The following is a 19,183-nucleotide window of genomic DNA, read 5'->3' as shown; positions in this document are numbered from 1 at the left end:
TGTTAGGCAGAATATGATTATGTATAAATAAATTAACCGGTGTCACAATGTGCATTGTGTTGACGAAGAAATACACTACGATAATACATATACAATTCCGATAGTAATAACAAAACATTACTAGTACACTTTAAAATCATGGGATTTGTATTGCACACTTTATTTGCACAATTTGAAAAATGTATTATTGTTACTCACCAAGATTTGAATCCAAATTATATATTTCCATATACAAATATCAATAGAGCGTTAGGCCTAATAATAATGATAATTTAGTGAAATTTTCGCTTTGTACTAGCAGACTCAACTACTTGATAATAGTGGGAATATTAAGATTGCGTTTATAAAAGTAAAATTATTAAATTGGAACAAAGCAAACATATTTCTAATGATAGTTTGTTGATATACTGATTTTTCTAAATTAATGCAATTAATAATAGTGTGAGTTAATAATTATACATAAAATAGGTAATGCATGAGTAGTTAGGTATAGAAAAAGAAGAAGACGAAAGTGTAAGACCAGCAGAAGAGGGGGTGAGAGAACTCGATGTAGAAATTTATTATATTACAAAAACTATTTTAACTGTTTGATGAACCTGTGAAAAATTACAATTTCGAAACAACCTAGAAAGTTTTCGATTGCCGAGTTCTTACAAAATCTATTAACCTAATGTGAATTACACCCCCGCTGGTCAAAGGTTGCTGGACGCCATAATAGCAACCAGCAAAGAATAGCAGTGTGAAGAGTCAGCAGATGACCAAGGTTCCCGGCTATCCTGGACAGGAAAATTAGTCATCTTAAGAGTCTTTGACCTGTGAGTAACCGGATCTGACTTCCAGGTAACCTGATTTTAGTATTCTGAACAGACACGCATCTCTGGAGTATAAATTACCACTTTTCTAAGATGGCGCTAATGACGTAAGATCTACTTGTGGAACCGAATAAGTTGAAAATGTGTATAAAACTGATAACTTTTGAAGTAATTTTTCGCAAAATGTTCGATATAATTAATATGGGTAACTAAATTTCGTCCAAGGCACGCATCTCAGTTATCTACCATAAGGGTCTCCATGTTACTAGTAATCGTCACTGACACTTAAAAATTCGTGTGATAGAATGAATCTTAAGTTAGTATGGATTTCAATTAAAACAAGATCTTCACTATTGCGTATTCGGTACATTTCTTAGTTTTATTGGAAAACTTACGGTATGATTAGGTTAGCTTCGGGATGTTTTGTGAAGGGAAGTTGATTCACCTTGTGGCTCTTAAGTTTATATGACTGACAGATTAATGCACTGATCCATCACAATAGTATGAGTTTTCTTGCATGTTGTTAAAATTTACGTTCCATAGTAGTATTGAGAATATCCTGTCACGTAGTTAGTTTTTTTCATCAATCATACCATATGTACATAATTCGCTGTTCATTTTTTTTGTAGTGCATAAAAATGTAATATGTTGCCCTAGGGCTAGATGCTTAAGCCATATTTAGTATTCGCTACAGTTTTAAAACTCAGTTGAAGTCATATGGTAGCAATAGAGATTTAAGGACATTTAGAATATGAGTGACAGATAGGGCTACTCAAGATCAATCATTGTCGATTCCCATAGTAGGCTACCTAGAATTTCGATACTAGCCTAAAACAATGATATATTGTGATTAATGTACCGATTCGATGAAACTTTCTTGTGATTATTATTAAATAGACCAATCGAAGTATAAATATACAACTTTATTGAACTGTTATGAAATACAATTGTATTAAATTACTAATCAAACTGGATAATACAGAAAATTGTGATATGGATAATACAGAAAATTGTGATATTGATGAACTTCTATCGTACAGAATGCTGACATAAAGTTTTTTTTCTTTTCTAACTTGTTTCCGTCTTGTAATAATAAACCGACCTGAAATAATAAAATTGTTATTCTAGCTTGAGCTTATGATTTTGAGTAAACTAATTCGTTAAATCCATACATATATGAATATAAATATATCGACAGAAATATGAACAGTGAGGCATATAGATGTTGTAATAATAGAAATAGATACAGAATCTTATTGCTGGTTTACTACTTAAGCAAGGACCCAAATGTTATTTTCTAGAACCGAGTCAGTTGGGCGTTATTTCGTTGGAACCAAACAGTATTACAGAACTTCGTTTTTTTCTTTCTTTTTATTTTACATATTCAAAATTTATAAATTTATATAGTATATAATGTTTAAAAGTACTCATTACTCTGTTTTATTGGATTTTAAGAATCTGTAACAAAGTGGTGATCCAATTCAGGATTTGCCTTTATTTTTTTTTCTTTCGAAACTTTTATTACGTTAAAAGTAGAAGTTTGCACAGCCATGGGTATTATGCTATTCAATCCAGTTATATTTCAGAATGTGAGATTTATGCCAGGATATGTGGCCGATAGGCCGAATCTTGAGGAAGTTAACGTTGCAATTACGGGAACGGAGCAAGGAAGTACCGAACAGACGAATCCAACTACCAACAACTCTCTAACCGTAGTTGAGTATATTGCTAGTTCATCGAGAACTACAGGCTTGACTGTTTCGTAGCATTCTGTTTACATCACCCAAAGAAATAAGGCCACTTTCGAGAGCAGGGCAACAGAAGTCGTGTCGAAACAGACAAATAAGAAAGCGTCACTCAGCTACAGGGTGCGGCACGTAAAACCGGCCCGTCGTAATATTCTGGTATATTGTGTTTTTGGCAACACTTAAATTATCTACCTTCCTACCAAGAGATGGCGTGTCGAGGTCGGGTCGACTTACGTGACCTGCAGCAGTCACGTGCAGCCGCAGCCAGTGAAACTTGTCGAAACCAGTTGAGAAAAAGGCCTCGTTGTGTTAAGCCGGGTGAGTGTCAGTGTGTGATAATGCCGTATTCGATACCCGAGCGTGTTGCCATTGTTGAAGGGTTCATTCTTACTGGATCTTTTGTGAAAACACAGAATTTGTTTCGGGAGAAATTTCCAGGACGTTCTGTGCCAGCAAAAAGCACCATTCAGGAATTGATTGAAAAATGGCGGCGTACAGGATCGGTTCAAAATGCTCCCAGGAACAGACGACCATCTGTCTGCACACCTGAATTAAAGATGCAGGTGGAGGAGATAATCTGTCTGCACACTTTCAGCACCTGCTGTGAAGGTGAGTAGTCATATTCAATACATTACATTTCATTTATGTGTTGTAGTTAATCATATTCAATACATTACATTTCATTTTATGTGTTCACTTTACGGGCCGGTTTTACGTGCCGCACCCTGTATATTTACAGATACGCCTGTGAAGAGAATGTTAGCAAAACAGAAGAGTGTGACAAAATACATGAATGTTTCCCGTAGCAGGAAGAAAACAATTTCAAAAGGATTTCAATACCTGTGAATTATCAGATGAAGACGATAGTATTTATTTGGTTTGAACGGACTTTCATCCAATAGTAAACAAAATAAATCATGAATCCAATGATCACGTTGCAAGAACTGGGCTCATGAGGCATGTACTGATAGAAGTGAATTCTATTTGTGCCATAATTGTGATTCAATGGACAATATGTCTGAGCGAAAAACACATGTATGTAACGTTTTGTGATTTACCGTAGGCCTAGAAATAGCTGCTAGCTCTGCGTTAGCTACAGGTAACACTGTTTTGCATCTTGTTCTGTTTTAGTTGTGAAAAGAATAACCTAAGGTTAATTTATAGGCCTATTCCAGTCTGTAGTTCCTTTAGTTGTAGTAAGAATTAATACACAGTTTTAATAATATTCTTGGTTGGACTTATTAGGTAAGAAACAAGGGGTTGATTTCCTTTTAAAGAAATTGTAAACTTTAGCCTACATAGTATACACGTTTTTCGTTGCCTACAGTAGACCTAAAACTCAATTTGTATTACCTGAATTCTATTGTTTATGATAATTGTCCTAATAGTCATTTTTGTACTTGTAAACTAGAAGTCATAATTTGTAAATACACTGAATATGAAATAAATAGGTACAAAGTATTTTAATATATGAGTGTGTCCACTTCTCCCATACAGTGTGTGAACCAACCCAGACTCGGGGCTAGTTGACACATTTTACTTAATGTTATTTTCACACGTCTAGCTCCAATAATATAATACAGATGATATTCCACATTGTTTTAATTAGAGAGACAAAGTATAACAAGTTTGCCAATACTTTCCTTTCCTTCTCTAGAAAATTTGTCTCACCAGTTATAGCCAAATGAAAAAGTGTGTCAACCATCCCCGGTCTCCCCTACATCACATTATTTTATTACTACTTATTGTCTTTGGTGCGGCTTTGAAACTCGGATCTGATGATGAAGATATATATATAGAGAGAGATTAACCATATTCAGCTGTATTTGGTTATTGTTAAATAAATAAAATTAAATTAAAATAAATACGCACGTGGGGAAGGAAAAAAATAAAGACAAAAATGCTCTCCTCCTAAAAGTCTTTCCTAAAAGAAGGAAAATTTCTCGACCCTAAACCAAAAAATGGGAGTTTTTCCAGTTTTTAAATATGAATTTGAATTTTTAAATTTTTTAGTTATTATTAAAACCGAGGAAGCAAATAAAAAAACCCGCAAGTCTAGTTTTTCTAAGTAGATTACAATTTCCGTGACCAAACATTTTCTCAGACATTGAAAGGTGTTTCACGACTGCTTATTATATTATTCAACCTTGAGCACTGCCAGACAAAAGGACTTGAAAAGGATGCTGCCTGAAATTATAAGCTAATGTACAATTCCAGCGTTCACTTAATCTGTCAAAGAAAACCAGTGAAGATGGCCGGCTATCAATTTTTTTTTTTTTTAAATAGAATTACTTGGACAGTTATTTCCAGCGAAATTTAAACCTGGGGCTGTTTATCAGATATAAATTCTAATAATAATAATAATAATAAATTGATTAAGAAGGTGCGAAAAAGCCTTTGCAGATTCAGCTATCCTAAGAGATATTTTCTTTGATCGCACCAGGTAAATATTGCAATGGTACGTAACTTATAGGCCCTAAGTAGTCTCTTTTCCAATGCTTTCAACGCATGACGTTATCCTTCTGACATCTTCGTCATCAAAGCGGAGATGCTATAACAACTTTTATAATGTGAAATACATAAATAAATAAATATACTTACATCTTCCTCTAAAATAGTATTTGGCAAATTAAAATCTCTGGATTTTTCTTTGCTATTTCTCGATGTCTTTGCTTTTACATTTTCGTCAACGGAATTTATACAGCTATTGTATCTTTCTTTTTACCGAATTTCCTGACCTCTTCTTGGATACCTTGCAAATTGCGAAGCAACTCTTATTCGTCAAGCCACAAAGAAAGTTTAAACACTACTAAGCATATATGTTCGAAGTGACGGTTGTGCTGGAATGATCAAAGATTGCTGTGAGATGCTCATACGCTACAAGTCTTTAATGGCTTTTGTTTTCTAATCACCTCGTGTAAACAAATTATCTTCAAATATTTTTTATCTGAGCGAAAACGAAACAAAGAAAAATGTTTTTTAACCCATTCCGTTTTTTTGACCAGTAGGTTATGGAAAAACTACTACTAGTACTAACTGCTGAGTATTTATCGAAATCAATCGCCGCTTTCTTTAATATCAATTGCGGCTACGAATAAGCAGAACTAATTCGAGGTTCGAAGTTGGACTTGATGGTATTGAGAACAACAGTGAATGCTTCAAACTAGACCGACGAGAGGTCACATGTTTTGCTATTTTTGTAGAGGTCAAGATTTTTTGGCGCAAATGTATTCATTTAATATCCTAAACTAAATGGTTAGGTCCCTTAACTAAAGTAAAGAGCACTTTTTTTTTGGAACCTCCTTCCGCGATTAGAAAGGAACTGGTTCAATCTCGTATTGCCTCGCTCAAATTGTATTCAATCGACAGACTGAATTTGGATCAATGAGGGCGTAGGACCTACTTGTCACATCTCAACTCTATCTCCCAAAGAGTTTGTCAGAGTTTCAAAGAAAAACATTTGGAAACAGCTTGCCTTGGGAAACAGAAGGTAGGGCATCTTGAGGAAAAACCACTACAGGTTCAGATTGCTGTTTTCAATTATAGGAGGGATTCTCGGAAAACTTGATTCCCACACCCCAAAAACGCGAACATTTTAAAAGAGTTTAGACATCATTCGCGGCAACAGTCTGACGATCAGCTGTTTAGTGTAATTTTTCGTTCTGAGCAATTTTGTTTGTTCCAATGAAATGAGTATACTATGGATTGAATATAGCGTATACCCGCGTACTTCCTAAATTTTAGGTGGCTCTACGATAGTTTCTAAAAATTAGAGGTGGGTATACGTCGTATACCCGCGTATACCCTCCATTACATCCCTGGCTAAAGTTCGAAATATAATGTCTATTCTCAATGCGATGGAATTATGCTTGGAAGTCTAACTATTTCCAGACTTTAATTTTGGTACAGAGAACGTCTTCCATTCTTACTTAATGCTGAGAATTTTCCTTTTACTATCAAAAATAATTTAGATGGATCCTGCCTTTCGTTGTCAACACTGCGCTGACTACTTTCGTTGTTGCCACGGCGCTGACCACACACAGAGTTGGCGTGGGTCAATGAAAACTTGACCCACCACCCACCATGACCCACGACCCACCACCCACCGTGACCCACTCTGACTCACCACTCACCATGATCCACCACCCACGGTGACCCACCATGAACCACTCTCATCCACTTTGACCTACTCTGACTCACCAAAATTCATCGTCATCAATTCTGAACACGATCCACGGCCTCTTCTGTACTGACTAAAGAGTTTACACTTGTAATAAAACAAGACTGTGAAATTGTCACTAATCGGAGTTTGAATTTCTAGTCAATCGCTCAAGCACCACTCTGTTACAATAACGGTGGATCTGACCTTTACGATATAATATGGCAAAGTGCTTGTCAGTGAGGAAATTGAAACAGTCCGAGGTGGGGAAAATTAGTGTGTGTCTTATTCTTGCAAGTGTTAATTTCTGAATGCATTCCAAAAGAAGAGATTCGCAGGAAAATACCCCAATACAATATGGAAAAGGTTATGGTTTCTCAGTTCACAGTATTTTTCTCACAAAAGACTTAAAAAATCAGTTTTTCATAGGTATAAAGGTGCTCGGGTACCCTATGTGAAAGCATCTCCATAAAGTATGCTCATAATTGTAATTTGTGTGATCACTAAAACACCACGTTAAATTTAAGTTATAAATATGCATAATTGCAATTATTATGAATATTTATTCAAAGTAGTTTACCTAAAGCAAAGAAGAGACTTGCTAAAAATTAGGTACAAAGTTGAATAACACAAATAAGCCATTAGTAATACAAGTATACATTTTTCGTAACACGTAATTTTCCACCTTAAAACAAATCTGAAATCGGATTTATTTCCTGTTGGTAACTTTTGGCTGCAAATCATCCGCAGTGGAATGATGTCCATCCTTCAGCCAAGAAATAACTAGCTCGTCTAATTTGAGCTTGTCTAGCGGTGGGCCATTAACATTGATGAGCAACAAGTTAGACAATGTTTGAGCACTTAGTGTATTTCTAATATTAGTCATCTGTAAATTCATAAGGGGAAATTCCCGTTCGCACTCTGTCGTGGAAATTGATAATATTTCTACCCGATTTCTGCAACTTCTCATCGACAATCTACTTGTTAGACTTAAGTGTGATAACGATTTTTCTTAGTTAGGTTTGAAATACTCAGCAAGAAGTATCATCTCTCTATCACCATACATCTTTTCCATATTGACCATGTCAGTTGGTAATGTCGACCCATCTAGAACAGAAACTTTATCTACCACGCCTTTGATAGGGAATCTTGTGAATAAATTATCAATTAAAGCCTGATAAACTGATTATTTCTTATTTGTTTATAAATTTAATTTTTGTAATTACACATGAAAGTTTGATACCATTACCAAGTTCCCTCCCCCATCTAGAAAGCGAAAGGGAACGAGGTTCCTGGAAAGTGTTCAGAGTTGAATGGGAATTTCCCTCCTTCTTCAACTTCAATTACCACACTGCTGTTTGCCATGTGCCAAATTACGATGAATTTCAATTAAATTATCATAGTATAATTATTTCCTTGTTGAATTATCAATACTTTTCAGTGGAAGAAAGGATGAAATTTCAAAGTTCCAAATCAAAGTAAGTAGACCAACGTAAAGGGAGAAAAAGTGTAAAATTTTCCATACAATTATGCGTACAATCCAAACTTAAAATTTCCGTGTAATTAAGCTTACAGTACAAATTTTATGCCTATTTTTCTCACAACTTTATAGGCGTCCGTACACGATTCGAGAGATCTTGAACAACTGTTTAGAACGAGAGTCTCGAATGGAAATGACGTCACTTTTCTCTCGAATGCTCTTGAATGGAAGAGTTCCATTCGAGAATTCTTATTTTCATCACGTTCTAAATATTCTTGTTCAAGACAATATTTTTGTAGGTAGTCTGTGTTCAATCCGTCTAGGACCAATCAGATTCAAGATCAAGGAAGAAAAAGAAGGCGGGTAATATGGCTGTCTGGGAAAGAGCTGCTGTGCTACAATTAATAACATTATACGAAAGTGAAGATTGTTTGTATAACGTGAAGTCGCCGGACTATCATAATAAGATAAAAAGAAATATAGCACTGGAGAACATTGCATCAAAACTCCGTGAGGTATGTATCTATAAGTTCAAAATACAAATTAGAAGGTTAGAAAATAGCTTGGCTTGGCCTCCAGTTTCACAAACAAAAAGAAAGAAAAAAAACAAACAAACGCAGTTTTACTATACGGATCCATAGTTAGTAGTAGGAACAAGTAGAAGCCCCGCAGGAGTTCGTCTGTTCTCGACATGAAATGGGCATGCTGCTGAATCGAACCTTCCGCGTCTTGAAATAGTACCCACTTCCACCTATCTTTTCTCTATTAAACATAACTTTATTGCCGAACTTACACGCCTAAACATCTCCAAATCATCATTTCTTACCTCATTTCTCCTGTAAAGTTTCCCAATTCTCATAAAAAACGGATGGGTAACTAAACCTTTATTTTTATCGTAGATTCTGGTGTGTACTTGAAAACTATCTTGAAAAGTCCGTAGTGGAAACAACAGGGTGCGTAAAGGAAAGTACAATGATTTTTATGACGGGATGTAGATGTATCATACATATTATAATTTAGGATTGGTGTAGTTCCGGAGGTAAAAGTGTTAGCATCGGGTGAAGATTTTACGGCACAAATTTACTTCGGGTCGCACTGATATTAACCCGCCCTACTAGCACTACTATTAATATTTCTTCTACTTCTACTATTAGTGCAATTGATTTCGAGAACACGAGTCCTGCGGGGCTTCTAACCCGCTGTACTACTACTAGTACTTGTAATGTGCCACCCAAAATAAAGAGTTACCGATTTTGTTTGGAGTATGTTTAGCAGTAGGGGTCCAGAAGCATGTAAAAAAACACCAAATTTACAGGAAAAGTGGATGATGCAAGTACTTAGACTTAACGTAACCTAAGCTAACCTGAACTAAGAGAAATTCTATCATTTTGTGGAAGATTATGCTAGACCTCTACACTAACATAACCTAAACTTACCTAATGTGATCAGAAATTACCAAAATTATAACATTTTTTAAGAAAAAGTAGCTGGACCCCTTCTGCTAAACATAGGCCTTTTATTAGAGCAGTTTTCATAATGCTATTTAATAGAAGGTACATAAAAAGGCAAGTATTTACTTTAGGCAAGGCAGTGACAATAATCGATTCGTCTGAACCGGTTTCCGCAGTTACATTTAGAGATCCCAAGAACGAAAGACACAAAGCAATGTGCCCTTCGGAGCTCTAACCCTCCTTCACTCGCTAACGCTCGCTCTGCAATGTTATGTGTACAATACTAACAGTGACAGAATAACACTGCCTTGCCCAAAGTAAAAAGTTTGCAAGAGATGCCCACCACTTACTTTGCCAGGCAAAACATAGAAAATCATTACGTTTGCTGTTATTTTGTTTTCTTTATGCTACTTTAAATTATTTTAGGTAGGGGTTATGTCAAGAGCAGTTAGTGTACGCCATGTTTCTTTATCTTCTCAGAAAGTCGTGTAGTCTCAGTCGGTATTCTATCGTTGAAAAAATTCACTTCTGCAAGAATGACTAGCATTTGCTCTTGTACTATACTATTCAACACAGAAACAACTCACTTCTTTCTTTATCCCTGGCAAATTTTCATAGTTTTGGCCTGTGGTGGCGGGTATCTCATGCACTTCGTCCGTAGTTAGTAATACGTGATTCTTTTTAACTTGTTCCAGTAAAATTTAAATTGTAGATGCCAACAGGACAATATATTACAGAAGCCTGTTTGTAATTTTGTTACTGAAAATACTGAAACCTTTACAATTTTTGTTGTTTTAAGTTGAACGCTACTTCAGACTGGAGACATACTGCTCGGGTATTTTTTTCGAAGTCCAACCCACGTGGGCCCATGTGATTTTTTTCGTGTTTAATTGGACTTTTTCGGTTTCCATTGGGCTTTTTTGGGTTTCATACGAATTTTCTTGTGTTTTTGGATCAAAAAATCTTTTACTTAGTATTCAAATGCTACTTAGTATTCGTGCTTACACAAATCATAAATATTATAGCCGGTGTTGAAAGGGTAGCGTGTCTGCCTGCCAAGTGACATTGGCTAGGTCGAGCATAAGCACGAACTCTGCGCCGATCGGTCATTGTGGCTGTTTTTCGTAGTCTTTCCCAATTATATGAGGCTAATGCCGGGATGGCACCTAAAAAGCCAGGGCCGTCGCCTTATCACATCCTTGCTCCTCCCCTCTCCTGGCTTAAGCTTAAGGTGCCCAAAAGTCATAAATTCAAATTCAGTGCAAAAAGGAAAGTAATATATCCGACTTTCCGTTAAATTCAAATTCCGGCTAAGACACGTCACATATTTAAAAGGACAACCCTTCATGTTGCCGAAAGGCTCCAAGTTAAAGGCGACAGTTTAAAGACACGAGATTGTAGTTTTAAATGCCATGTATTATGATTTATTTTCACGAGGAAGTCACATTTAGCTAAACGAAAACACTAATACAAATTGATTATGCAAACAAAGAAAGTGTACTCCTTTTCTCTAAAGTTATTTGTTATACTTATCAACATTGTTATTTTTCAATATCCTGTTTTTTTTCAAGACTATATACACTTACTAATGTATAGAAAATATTTTCTTTCAGATCAGACTTGGAACAACCAAAGAAGAGGTTAAAGCAAAGATTAATGGTCTTCGATCTCAGTATATGGCCGAAAAAAGTAAACAGAAAAAGTCCATATCTAGTGGTATTGGTTATGACCAAATATATCATCCCACTCTTTGGTGCTTCAGGCAACTACAATTTTTGGATAAACATACGGCGCAGAGAAGAAGCATATCGAATCTTCAGGCGTCAACGTCGGATCAAACATGTTCATTTTTTTTTTAAGGGGGGAAGGGGGTGCTGCAGGAAAATAATATATTTATGATGCATCGTTTATTCACGTTGCCTATAGAATATAGTACAGACTAAGATTACATCATTTAGCTAAACATAATTTGTCTATTTGTCTAAATAACAATAAGGATAGTTAAAGTGTGCATTTGTGTCCGTGCATTCGTAGAGCTTCTTCTTCTGATCAAGAGATGTTATTAGCCATTTAGTTAAAAAAATAATAAAATAAAGCTAAAATTTAGAGTGCTAAATTCATAATTATTGCAGAGCGTTGAGTCCACATAAAAGTTTAAAACTGCTTTTGTTTCAGTCATTTTACATGGCAGCATTTTCTAATTATGACCTTTTGCGTCACCCTGCTAGTCTATAGTAGATATTTTTATTGAAAATCAGGTCATGTTCGGAGGAAATCGATTCCGTGAGTATCATATTTTTTCGTCCTTACGGTGTTAAGTTTCGTACAGAAAACTTCGTTATGTCAAAAGGGTAGCATTAGATTCTACACGAATGTTAATTTAGTCCCTGACTGGTGATTTAATCATCCAGGTGCGAGATGCAAGGGAGATCGATTTAAATTAAATTCCGATTTGAAATAATTAGAAGTGAAAATGAGAGTGTGTCATGTCTAGTCTGTTGTTTCGATAATGAAGGTAATATTAACAGTAGTTTCGATAATATTACCATATTCTTGCCGTGAAGATAAGATTTGACAAGTGGTGAAATTTCTGAATTTCACTTTGGTGAATAAGAGTCGAATTTTCATCCAAGTCTACGTGTCGTGTAGTACGGTAGAATTTGAGATTTCATAGGACGCTTTTCTGTAGCAGTGAACTTTTTCTTTTTATGGTCGTAACAAGTTACTGTTGTAACAGTTAAGCCAGCAACGTATGATACGAAACAGAATATGTTTTCAATACATCATTATTTTCTCCATTTAGCCTACGAAACATTTTCGTTTTTATCAGGATCAATATTTAAAAATGCGGCACTTATCCTTCCACTCCAGGACATTCGCCACATTCTTCGAAAAGACATTTAGCTATTATGTTCTACTTACTATGAAACTAACAGAAAGAGGCAATTCATGACCATTTCTGTCAATTACAAAATGTTGACTTTTGCATGATTACAAGCTTTAATGAAAGAATCCTGTAATGGAACAGTAAGTGAGTAGGTAGTTGAAAGAAGAAAATTAATGTCAATACCGTAGTTGTTTTTTAGGCCCAAAAGTCTCTCAATGAATAGATTCCCAGTGTCAAAGGCAACAAAGTAATTGAGTAATGTATAAATAATTTCTCACTTTGAACTTGTCAGGTATCTATTCAATAAGCAACGTTTCATGCAAAGATAGAACTTTTTCATATTTGGCGTTTAATTTTTTCATCCAACTACTGGTTCAATTGCTTCAATATGAAAGTAAACCAGATAACCTTTACGTTTAAAGAAAACCATTTAAAATAGTGAACTCATAATGCGATTTATATTTTCTTCTCGTCACGTTTTCAGCCTCTGGTTCTAGGTATCTTCTTTAAAAATTACTTCTTGTGGAGAAAACTGGGAGAGAGAGGGGGGGGGGGTTGGTGATTGGGTGCATTGTACAAATTACGAAGATTTCTTTGATACAAAAATTAAACTGCATTCAGAAAAACCTCTTTACATTTAGTGAATGAATATAACTCATAACTATGATCAGTTATCTCCACGTTGGGTGTAGGGGTTGCTAACTGAGAAACCTAACTTAACAAAATAATTGTTCAGTTCAAAATACTTCAAGAGGCGTAAATGGCAATCACGGAGATATCTGAGATGTGGCTGCCCATTTTCTACTTAAATTTTGGGGATATGCCGTGGCTAAAGGGAATTTGTTCGTTAAGTTTCTATGAGTCAGAACAAACTTGGTCTTAAACATAACCTTAAACATTGTAATTCGCAACTTCACTATTTGTGTTTTGGTAGTCATTTCACCTTTATAGCAAAAGGTACATGTTTTCTCACTGGCTGGAGCGCTCGCCTTTGACATGTGGTCGCTGCTTGAAACCCTGTTGGGAGCCCAATGCCTCGGATACAAACCCGATTAGTGGTTCGAATTCCATCGTAAACTGTAGGTCCCGTCTCCATATAGCCTCGGTGTTGAGATAATATCCACAAAAATTTTTTAAAAAAAAAAAAGCATTTTCCTACTTTCAGTGAATTAAAACTAATTCAATGTGTAAGTAAATTTCTGTAAAAAAAAAAAAAAAAAAAAAATCTGTTCCACATTCAATTAGGGATGACCGTTACACCTTTGGCTTAAACGTGTATAATGCTTGTTAGATGACCACTAACGATCTTCTACTTTATCTCTGTAGAATAGTATGTCGTCTTAAATGTCTTTGGAATTTCGCGATGCCATCTTAGCTAAATTTTTCTTTCTCTTAATTTTCTGTTATTATTTTTGGGACGATTCTTGAATTTTAATCTTTTCTACAGTGCTACCGCCATTCACAAATAGTCTCATTTGCTTTATTTTCATTGACCGAAGCCGTCTTGCCATTTCAAAATATGTGCCGAGATTTAATAATATTTGTCATTCGAAACAAGCCAATACATCCCACTGACTTTGCTCACATTTAAATGTGCCGGTTTTTATTAAATTCCCTCCCCGCTCGTATTTTTCAATTTTAACATAAATATCTGACTTACCACAATTTATAATTATTAACACCGCCTAATAACATTAGAAGGTGTAGTCAGTGTGTACGATGTAGGTCATCTGTATTAATGAGATATATCCATTAGTGATTAATTCATGAAACATTGTTTATCATAACAATAGTCTTTCTTTTAGGGACACATGTTGGTGACACATTTCGTTTTTGACAGGGGAGGCGCGTTCAGATTTTAGTGTTTGAGGGGAGCCCCAACTGCATGAAGTTTGAAAACCCCTGCAGTATTATATTTTTCTTTGTAATACTGAAGAGTGGAAAGTATGGGACTGGACCGAGGAGCGAACCTGGGACCTTCGGGTTACTGACCCAGAACATCGACATCAAGAGTGGAAGATGTGTGGTTGGAAAACGAGTCTACTGGGTGGAGCAGTGGTTAGCGCATTGGGACGGTTACCCAAAGGTCTCGGGTTCAATTCCCGGTCTAGTCACATACTTTTCCCTCTTCAGTATTAATAGTATCTTAACGTACAGAGACTTGGAGTATAAAATATCGGAAGATGTTTGCATTTCAACTTTGAATTTCTTTACTTTAAAAAATATATAGACTTAGAATTTAAAAACTTAACAATTAATAGACGCACTGTTGATATTAATTTCTTATGTTTAAAAAAGCATGTGCAAATCAACTTATAGGGACGTACGAGGTGAAGTCAACACAGGTATAAACGTCGCGATCGCAGATTTGCATGAAATTTGGAAAATACTAAATTTTATTGTAGTATGTGTACTCTTTTGAACTTAAAACTACGTAAAAATTCAAAAGGGCATAACATTATTGTATAAGTACGTTTTATAGGTCAATTCTTGTCGTTTGATATTGAATAAAGGATTGCTGTTGCCCATCTACCGTAATTTATTCTCACTATAAATGTGCTGTCCAGTAACATTTCAGATCCTTTATTTTCCAATTATATCTGACATTCTTGTCAGTTTCTTTTCTTTGTGGGTTATACCGAGCATACATTTTACCATGCCCCGTTGTATTGTATTTTCTACAGAGAGAAAATGTCAGTTTTCGTTAATTTTTAGTATATAATCCATATGTAAAATAGGAAAATTACATTTCTTTAAAAATGGCAGGCTTTGTCCCTCCAGTGCCTATTACGCTAATGTTTTTTAGGATTAGTCGTCATGGATTAATAATAATTAGACTGATAAAACTGCCAATGAATCAGAAAATTGTGTTCTGTACGACTGGTGCTAGTCGTTGACTATATACTTTTTATAGAAAATTATATGAAAATTTAGACCACAGATATAAATGTAAATTGTTTTACTTATCTTTTTTTGTTTATTTTTTTAGGACAGTACCATGGCTTCTACTAATGATGTGGAAGTGGTCCACAGCGTGGAAGAGAGTCACTCAGGAGATTTTTTTTAAAATTAAAATACAATGACTCAAACAAGTGAGTTACCAGTGTCACCGTCATCTCAAGTTGTAGCAGGTCCAGGATTAAACAGTCAAGAAAAGGCAACTCCAAGAGGCTCCTTTAAATCACGCAGAAAGAGGCAAGACAGCGAGGAACTACAGTTCCTCGAAAAGGCGACAACGGTTCTTGAAAGATACGCTTCACGTAACATGTGTTCTACGGATCTTTTTGGATCTTTTATTGGTCAGCAACTCGCAGAAATTAAGGACAGTCGCAAACGAAGAGCTGTAATGATCGAGATCCAACAGATGATCAGCAATGTACTCGATGATGAATTGTAGCAGAGTTTTCCATGAAATACAAATATACAATTTCGTTCTGAATTTGACTTGTTTCAGTGAGGTAAATGCCTGTTAAGAAAAAAGTCAAACCTTTCCTATAGTAATAAATTTATGACTCCGCTACTCCATTAGTGCAAACACCTGGTAACACTATCGATAATAATTTAACATGTTAAAGTTAATGTGTTGTAAAAAGTATAAAAATATTTTGCTCATTTTCATTGAGTTTTTCGAGCGATAAGGAGTCAGATAAAACAGACCTGATCTCTTGATTATCTAGAAGTCTCGTAGTAAAATCACGATTCAGGTATTCTCGCGCTGACACTTCATCTAAACTTTACGTAGAGAGCTCAAACTCAAAAGCCCTTTAAGGTATTAACAGTGTCTCTGTTTTAATTTAGTAGTTTTTTTCATTTTTGAAGTGCCATGATTGGTTCACTGAACATGTAAACTTTCATCAATGAAAAAAATACGAAGTCAACAAATCGGCACTATCAAGCCCTTCAAAGTGCTTGGAAGCTTATTCTCTTAAAATTTGGAAGGTTAAATTTTGTAAGAGTATTTCGATTTTTCATAGCTTAAAAAAAAACTTCCATCTATTGGTTCACATATTTGCTTCTAAATCGCCTTAAGTCAGCGATTTCGAAGTGTGCTCCACGAAATCTACGATGAGGCTCCGTGACAATTTCTTTGAAAATTCCTACTTCTACCGTCAAATTGTACATGAAAAAACTGCAAAAAATCCGAAGACTTTTCTTTAATTTGATTATGAAATTAGTTGCAGAGATTGTGCGCTTTAAGGGCCTGCCTCAAACTTTATGAATACGAAAAGAGCAGGGTTGGCAAAAACCATGGTTTTTATTAAAAAAAAAAAAAAAAAAAAACTAAAAAACCGTTTTTTTGTTTAAACTTTTTTGTTTTTGTTTGTTTAAATGATTTGCTCTATGTACTTATATCATATACGGACAGAAATAAGTTTGTTTCGCCTTGGGTGTTATTATGCAACAACTGGGTTATCCTGGAAGGGGTCACATAAGCTTAAAGCGGAATCCAAACCGCTTATCGGCTTACATCCGAGATAAACTGTCCTGTATTTGAACTCGAAACCAGGACTAATTGGCCACAAATGTGATACGTCTGCCGACTTACTCACGAAGGACTCCTAATAAAAATACGCCGTAGTGATCTTTACTTACTTGTAAATATAATTGTCAAGAGTCATTTCAGAAGGACAAAAAGATAAACAGTTGCACAAGTTAAACCATTATACAGAATTACATATGGACAATTTCAAAGTACTGCAAAGTATGGAAGAACTAATTTAGTCCAAGTTAGTTCACTACGACTTTTATTAGTCTAAGTTAAAGAAATACAATGACTTAATTTGCATATCAGTAAGAAAAGTGAATAAAGATACGAATTATTTGAGTCCACTTTGGCTCTGATCCATTTATAGTACATAAATAGATACCAAAGATACTTCTAATTTCAATAAGTGACTCTCGTGGAGTTTGTGTGACCAGGGGCGTAATTTACGGGGGCAGGAGGGGAAAATTGACCCCCGCAAGAGTTTGAGGAATGCATATACTTTAATCGATTAAGTATTCTATTAATATACTAGTAGAAAACGTGAAAATGTTATTTCGGTGGTGCTCTTGTCTCCTTAAGCGAAGTCTGAAATGACGCCTCTCTGTATGACTCCCCCAAAAAGTACAGCAGATCGATGTATTTTATCAATAGTAAACATTATTAAAACGCAACAATATTTAGAATTTTCTTTTGGTTACAATAACATAACAAACTATAAAAAAATCGCAAAAGAAACATTCATCAACTTATAGTAAATTATAATAGTATTAAAAGAAACTTTCTATTGTAATATAATGTCTTAGGGTAATGAATGGGAAATTTAGGTCTGAATATAATACGACTAGCCCTAATATACGGGAGTGAAACGTGATAACCCACAAATCTGAATTCATCAAGATTTTACGAACATTTTTCGTTTTTTGGTTTAAACCAGTTGGTTTAAAAAAAAACCCAGCAGGTTTAAACCAGCCAACCCTGGAAAAGAGTACAGATTATAATGTAATTCATAACTTCTCTATTTTGTATTACACCCTTTATGATCTTTGAATAATAATAGTGTGCTGGATTGTACAAGGGTTCAAAAAGGCATTTGTTGAAGGCAGTAACTTTGACCCGTTGTCCATTGCGTGTTTTCTCCAGCGTCTGAATTTGCTTCCATCTGTCCAAAATACAAATAGTAAACGCAGTAAAACTTCCCACATAATACAAAGGAGAAAATAACGACTACCTGGTGACGCGCCTGCATAATTTTTTCTCGACTGAATCACTCAGTTGAGAAATTTCAGTAACTTATTATCCCCTGGGCTAAACGTACGTCTGAGCAATAATATATTGCTTTTTAGTTTTTGACATTAGGAGTAGATAGAGAAGGGTCGGTTCCTTAACTGGAAACAGAATTTTTAGTGCTCTTCGCACTCAGATTTTCATTTATTATTTTGTTTTGTGTGTACGGCATAAAAGGCAAGGGGAAAACCCATATGGTCGCTCTGACGATCACCGGGTTTTGTTTTCTGTTTTTATTTAGTAGCTGAGAGTTCGTGTCAAGTAGAAAAATCCATGTTTTACTGCTACTGTTATTTTACCAATTTTTTAAAAAATATTTACTGCATTACTGATTATGCGAACATTTTGAACCTACATAAGTAAAAATAAAAATAAAAAAAATGGTTGGGATTTCACTATAATCAGTAGGTCCACGTCTTCTTTAGCCATCAAGGCATAACCGTGGAAGAAAAAAAAAAAACAATAAATAAATAAAATAATAATAAATAAAAATAATTAAAAATCAAGTTGAGGTTCGACACGCGTGGATTTGTGTTCCATGACCAAAATCGTTTTAAGAGGCCTTATCACTGCGAAATTAAAATACCGCTAATTTTACAGTAATTCTGTGATATCTTCAAATAGATAAAAGATAATCGAAATGTGGAACAAGAGCGCCCTAGACAATATTGTTTTTCATGAGGTACCGTTATCACGAATCACCTAGTAGCTTTCCGTTTGCAGCCATTTAGAAACGCGAAAATAAATGCCGGGATTCTAAATGGCTGGAAATCGAAAATAGATAAGTGAGTGGTGATAACGGTATTTCAAGTAAAATAATATTGTCTAGGGCGCTCTTGTTCCACATTTCGATTATCTTTGATCTATTTGAAGATA

At 35.2% G+C, this 19,183-nt stretch overlaps 1 protein-coding gene across 2 annotated transcripts; it reads left to right on the top strand.

Annotated features, from left to right (window-relative positions):
- The first annotated feature begins 8,370 nt into the window (after positions 1-8,370).
- LOC145678398 (uncharacterized) lies at positions 8,371-15,976 on the top strand. 2 transcript variants are annotated; one of them, XR_014130375.1, is made up of 3 exons: positions 8,371-8,714; positions 11,264-11,933; positions 15,527-15,976. XR_014130375.1 is itself a non-coding variant. In XM_081748483.1 (2 exons), the coding sequence occupies exons 1-2, from the start codon at positions 8,568-8,570 to the stop codon at positions 15,602-15,604; spliced, it is 225 nt and encodes a 74-aa protein (XP_081604609.1). In that variant the 5' UTR covers positions 8,393-8,567; the 3' UTR covers positions 15,605-15,976. The 2 variants fall into 2 exon arrangements, 1 of the variants encoding a protein (XP_081604609.1); XM_081748483.1 differs by lacking the exon at positions 11,264-11,933 and having other exon boundaries at positions 8,393-8,714.
- Positions 15,977-19,183: the final 3,207 nt, after the last annotated feature.

This window comes from Thermobia domestica, chromosome 2, assembly GCF_964235325.1.
Source record: "Thermobia domestica chromosome 2, izTheDome1.hap1.1, whole genome shotgun sequence".
Classification (NCBI taxonomy): Eukaryota; Metazoa; Arthropoda; class Insecta; order Zygentoma; family Lepismatidae; genus Thermobia; species Thermobia domestica.
Note: the sequence above shows the minus strand (reverse complement) of the source record. Positions and strands in the feature narration are given on the sequence as shown.

Bases quoted from the DNA above. Each gene is read 5' to 3' on its own strand.
- LOC145678398 (XM_081748483.1), top strand. From the start codon at position 8,568: ATGGCTGTCTGGGAAAGAGCTGCTGTGCTACAATTAATAACATTATAC. The intron at 8,715-15,526 runs GTATGTATCTAT...TTATTTTTTTAG, and splicing joins TTGCATCAAAACTCCGTGAG to GACAGTACCATGGCTTCTAC.